The sequence below is a fragment of the Neltuma alba genome, unplaced genomic scaffold, assembly GCF_004799145.2.
Source record: "Neltuma alba isolate B1F8T4 unplaced genomic scaffold, ASM479914v2 tig00012329_pilon, whole genome shotgun sequence".
In the NCBI taxonomy this organism is placed as follows: Eukaryota; Viridiplantae; Streptophyta; class Magnoliopsida; order Fabales; family Fabaceae; genus Neltuma; species Neltuma alba.
Window position 1 is genome coordinate 39,524 of NW_021636838.1, and position 5,341 is coordinate 44,864.

Sequence of the window (5,341 nt, forward strand, 5' to 3'; positions counted from 1 at the left end):
AGCCACGCAGTGGGCACAGAGCGAACTATTCTTTCGCCTTTTACTAAAGAATACCGTGTGCCCGCTGCTTACAGTGGCATACGCCAAGTTTTGGGAGGATCCCGCCGGTGGTGGGTCCTACGTGTCAGTTTGAGTTTGTTTAATTTTTTTTTTAGTTCTAAATATAATATTTTTTTTGTAATATAATTTGAGGAGTATATTTTTATTTTGGCCTAAAAAGCTTCCTGAATATTTAAACTATAAGGGCTCCAATATTCTTCTATCTGCTGCTTCGAAAGTGAAATTGCATCTAACAGAAAAGAGTGAATGGAAACCTCTGATCACACTTTCAATGCTTGGTGCATAATTAAGAGGTTTCACTAACCCCTTCAAATAATCTCTTTCATTATCTTGCTATTAAACATTTCTCCTTTTTTAACATAATTATATGCTTCTACCGTAGAATTTTGGGGGTTGAATTATGGTCTCTTTGCTCTTAATTACAAGAGGTCATAGAAGTTCATGATAATGATATAGGTTAAAACATATGAAGCATTCACAAACTTGATTTCCCCCCGGGAGGATCTTTCATTTTTGACATTATGTATGCAACGAGAGCCTCACATACTATTTAATTGCTTTAATTAAGATTAATTTTAAAATGTGATCATTACTTAAAATGTGAGAAAAACAATTAATTTTAACTGCTTTTTTAGTTTTTGTTATTTGATTAAATGTCTTGTAAATAGGATCACATGGAAAGTTATTTGTGATCTATGAATAATACGGATTTGATACATGCATACTGGCCAAATTGATATGCATATTGCTGATTAATGACTGTGTCCAAAAATTAATCGATAAGTTCAAGAGAAAAAATTGTTCCTTAAAACTCTGTTTCTTTAAAATTTGAATGAAATATCAATTATATAATTTATAATTTTGTTATTGACTAACTCTTGCAATTTTACTTGATATTCCGAAAGTCATTTTTTTTAAAACTAACTTTCGATTTTATTAAAAAAAAAATGGAGTAGCTGATGGATAATGCACTTTTAAAATTAATATGGTTAAAATTCTTTGAAAAGGCATACAAAATTGCCTTTCGGAAATCGTTATTACTATCAGGAGAGATCATCAATATTGCAGCAATTGGTCTTTCACCCCTATAACCAAATGGTAGCGAATGCAGCTGCAACTTTTGCCACGTAGCTAGAGAAGCTCTGCTCTTCTTAATTACCCAAAATGCTGTGTGTAACATATCTGCACCACCACTAAGCTTACATCTCATATCCAAATCTCTCGATAATTATGTTACTAAACGAAGTATTGCTCCATGGTCTTGCCAAGTATTCCAAGATGACATTGGAGACATATTTCAAAATTTTGTAGTATTTTTCTTTGTTGTTTAATACTCAATTGCCTGCTATATTTTTTTAAAAAAAGTATGAAACAGGACATTATTGTTCCAAAGAACACGTAACAGTTAGCTATGTTGACTTCAGAACAAGATACCTTAAACAATCCCAACCATGAACAATAGTAATAAATGATTAAAGGAGTTAAATTTATCCTAGTATGCCAAATTGGTTCTCCCAACTTGTCACCTCTAAACACTGTTGTATTGCCAATTGCTAGCGACTCAATTACAACGAACATTTACACTGGCTTCTGTTTATGTACTTTCTTTGTTGAAAAAAACCCAAAAAAAGAAAAATATCAAGGTAAAACTATGAAATATACAAACCGACCATATCAAAGTCTAAGAAATCTAAAACTCTCATGAATGGTGCAAGAGCAACCTGAAACTGAACTCGTAGGGTACTACTTGTACCAGCTGAGAGACAGGAGGCTCTCTTCCACTTCTCTGAAGGCACTTTATTGCTTCATTTCTGAGGTCATGAGGAAGTTGCAGGCAAACCCAGTCCAATAAAGATTCTAAGTCCTTTGCGAAGTCCAGTAAATACCAGTCCAGCAACTTTGGGATTATGACCTTGTTCGTGTTTGTGATGCCAACTGCTGCCTGTAAATAATCTCTCTTTGCTGCTTCTAACTCATTTTCAACTTGGGATGCTGTGTACACCCTCACCTTCATATACAGAAGATTTATACAGTTATTCACATCAAGAAAGAAATCTACCATATGACACCAATGTATTATTGGACAATATTTGCTGATACTAAGTGGTATTATATGAATCTCTCTCACAATCCAATGAACGACACAACCTAGGACTAAATTTCAACTGTATGAAGATTTGTGTTCTCAGAAACAGATTCTCAGTATAAAGATGACGAGACTATTGGTTAGATTGAAGTGGGGAGAAGGAAACATACTGCAGGTGAAGACCAGCTTCCACACGAGAGTGCAAATGTAACCAAGGGCTCGGACCATTCCAGTCCACATGTGCTTCTACCGATAATCTCATCGTTTTTTGTTGATTTCGGGCATGACTGTTGCAGAAAGAGAATTTGAGAAATCAGGGAATGAATGATAAATAATTTTTAAGACATTTACATAGCTGTACAAATAAGTAAGGACTTCGAAGAGAAATGAACTTCATTGGGTCTAAAAGCACATCGCTTGATTGGGGAACTTACAAACTTCAGGTGATAAGGTAGTCTCAAAATGAAATGCTCTATTGTAATTGCATTGAGCAACTGGCCTCCCACTACTAATGTTGCCTGCTAAAGACAACCAAAAATGAGTGACCTTGAATTTTCATGTAAAAATAGCAGGCGCTTTCTGTTAATCCTTCTGAAAAGTGAGTCAGGTTGTGCGCCAAATTTGTTTATTTTGGAGACTAATGTGTACCGAATTTTTGAAAACTTAATATTTCTGCTCGACGTACCTCTTGCATTAGCATTACAACCATTTCAGGACTCTCTGGTATGCCATGCCGTAAATATGCCTAAAACATCCAAAGTCAAAACATGAGACCTGTCTTCTGCCTCGAATTGCAGTAAGGTGAAGCTAATTTGAGACAGGATGTTATATCTTACATTCAGTATGCAGGAATTATAAGTGTTTATCCAGAACGCAAGTTTCTGATGATGAGTAAGACCCTTCAACTTCACAGAAGCAAGCTTCCCAAGTAGGAATCTGGATACCAACCATTATATCAGTTTAGTTCAGGAGACCCATATTGATTCTATCAACCAATAGCTAGAAAGAATTAAGCCTTTCAAAACTTACTCAAGTCTATGGATCAGAAACAATGCATTAGTTGTTCTGTTGAAATCAACCGTGGACGCTTTAACTTCACATAGATTTTTATAGGGACCAATATCTCTCTTTTCGGATTGGAAATTAATGCCGTAAGGATCACTGAGTTCTCCTAATCTGTCCTTGGATGTGCATATTCTTATAAATATGTTACACAAGCACTTCACAATATCTTCTGATATTCCATTTGGTGTCATGTCAACTTCTGATGCTCTATCATTTGCTCTTTCTTGACATGTTAATCTCCACTCCTGCTGGGCAAAAAAAAAAAAAAAACGAAGTTGAAATTGGAAATATGTATATACTGTATCATACTACTGTCAAACCCTTATCCAATTCCATCTAGAACTGAAGGTAACAGAACTAAAGGAGTGCGGAAAATGAAGATGTTGAAATAATTAAACTATTTCAGAGGTTGTTTCTCGAAAGTAATAATCTAGGTTACCTGTAACTTCTCTGCCGATTCTTGTTTGACGGGAGTTTTCTTCACTGGAGTGCTGGCTTTGGATGTTTTCTTTTCTGGAGTCTGCTTGTCCTTCATAACAGCGTTACTAAACGTTAAATTCTCTTTGCCTCGTCCTTCTTCTGGAATAGATGAGATTGAGTTTTGTTTTCTATGTAACTGCTTCCCAGTGGTGTTATCAGACACCACAGTGTCAGCTGAAAATAATAGCTTCCTACTGGAAGCACTTCTGGAAATAGGAGGTTGAAGCCTAGCCGGTGTTGTTAAATTAAACTCGCTTTGGGACAAAGATTTTGATCGTTGGTGTTTGGAACTCCTGATTGAGTTTGGCTCAATTGAATCATTCAAATTTTCCAAATTTCTCTTAGAGGAAATGTACACAGCTTCCTGATATAAACCTTTCCTGAAATTCACAACCTGTTCTTCTAGTCGTACCACCTCCTCCTCCAATACTGCCACTTCAGCAAGAAGCTCCAATGTCTGAATTCCAAAAGTATTTCATTTCAATATAAAGAGAATGTATCTCTCCTTTAACAATGTAGGGGTTAATTCTAGGAATAAAGCAAAATTTCCAGGATAGCAGTAAACAAGAAAGAGAAACATAGAGAGATGCTAACATAAGGAGGAAGATATGGAGGAAGACGAGGCAGAGCTCCCAGAGGTCTCGTAAATGCTCTTTCTAAGGCTCTGTGAACATTTTCTTCGTGTCTGAGCTTTCTCTTCAATTTATCTACCTGTAGGTATGAACAGAGCTAAATTGATAAATTATTTAGAAGTAACATTTAATTGCAAGACGCAAATGAAACATATGAGAATGATTGATGTACATCTTGTATCAAGGCCATTTTCCTTTCTCTGTTCGATCGACGTCCATTTTTCAAGGTTTTCTGGGCACCCATTACTCTGCTCCCTCGAGATTCCATTTTACCCTGCATTTCACAGTCAGTAATGAATCTGTTTATAAGCGTTCAAGAAAAGAAGCTGAAGGACAAAAATCTATTCGTTTCTTCTTCAGATCAGCGAAAGAACCAAATTTCACTTTTTATGGATTCAGAGGAGCTGAAAAATTCCATGCTTGTGATCAAAGCAGTTCTTGATTTATGCTCTGAAATCAAGCTTTTCGTTTACAGATATGCAGAAAAAATTCATTTCAGATAACGTGAAAATTTTGGAACCTTTGAGGGTAGAGAGCCTAATTTTCTGGAGAAACTGACAAACATAACAGGGTGCTTGGTTCTTCGAGATCTTCCAATAGGACAACAAGAAATATATAAATAAAATCTGTGAGAAGAAGAAGGAGGTGAATTTATTACTCTATTTTCATCATTTAAAGAAGCTTTGGTTGCCTGAAGGCTGGAGGTGGGGGTTGTACTGGTTCGTGCTCTGGTATTCATCTGCTTTCCACTTTCCCGAAAACGAGAAAGAATACAATGCAATATAACTTTATCCTGTAAGATACACAATAAGAGGTTGAGGTTGAAGTAACAGTTAAGCCATTGATAAAGTGAAATGAAATATCAAAGCAACATGCAATTATACAAAAAGGCACAGACGAACCGACTCTTGTTAGACAAAGTCTCTCTCAAGGAGAAAGAGAATTCATAAATTCGTAAACAGAAGCTAAGCGGGAAACTTGAAAGCAGAAAAGACCCAGGAACGCAAATCCCCGCTTC

General features: G+C 36.0%; 1 protein-coding gene and 1 non-coding gene across 4 annotated transcripts; one reads left to right on the top strand and one right to left on the bottom strand.

Annotated features, from left to right (window-relative positions):
• On the top strand, window positions 1-117 carry LOC114726068 (U5 spliceosomal RNA). Its single transcript, XR_003738475.1, has one exon. It is a non-coding gene; the product is annotated as a U5 spliceosomal RNA (small nuclear RNA).
• Window positions 118-1,525: 1,408 nt separating this feature from the next.
• On the bottom strand, window positions 1,526-5,028 carry LOC114726065 (uncharacterized). 3 transcript variants are annotated; one of them, XM_028912635.1, is made up of 10 exons: window positions 4,982-5,028; window positions 4,496-4,597; window positions 4,286-4,402; window positions 3,651-4,148; window positions 3,176-3,456; window positions 2,983-3,082; window positions 2,832-2,891; window positions 2,581-2,667; window positions 2,317-2,433; window positions 1,526-2,068 (listed from the first exon to the last, which is right to left on the bottom strand). In XM_028912635.1, the coding sequence occupies exons 2-10, from the start codon at window positions 4,589-4,591 to the stop codon at window positions 1,760-1,762; spliced, it is 1,665 nt and encodes a 554-aa protein (XP_028768468.1). In that variant the 5' UTR covers window positions 4,592-4,597; window positions 4,982-5,028; the 3' UTR covers window positions 1,526-1,759. The 3 variants fall into 3 exon arrangements, with proteins under 3 accessions (XP_028768468.1, XP_028768467.1, XP_028768466.1); XM_028912634.1 differs by having other exon boundaries at window positions 2,581-2,664; window positions 3,176-3,459; XM_028912633.1 differs by having other exon boundaries at window positions 3,176-3,459.
• Between the last annotated feature and the right edge of the window lie 313 nt (window positions 5,029-5,341).

Coding starts and splice junctions, on each gene's coding strand:
- LOC114726065 (XM_028912633.1), bottom strand. CDS start 4,591: ATGGAATCTCGAGGGAGCAGAGTAATGGGTGCCCAGAAAACCTTGAAA. Junction 2,892..2,982: donor ATAATTCCTGCATACTGAAT/GTAAGATATAAC, acceptor TGGATGTTTTAG/GCATATTTACGGCATGGCAT. Junction 2,668..2,831: donor TTGTAATGCTAATGCAAGAG/GTACGTCGAGCA, acceptor GGTTGTCTTTAG/CAGGCAACATTAGTAGTGGG.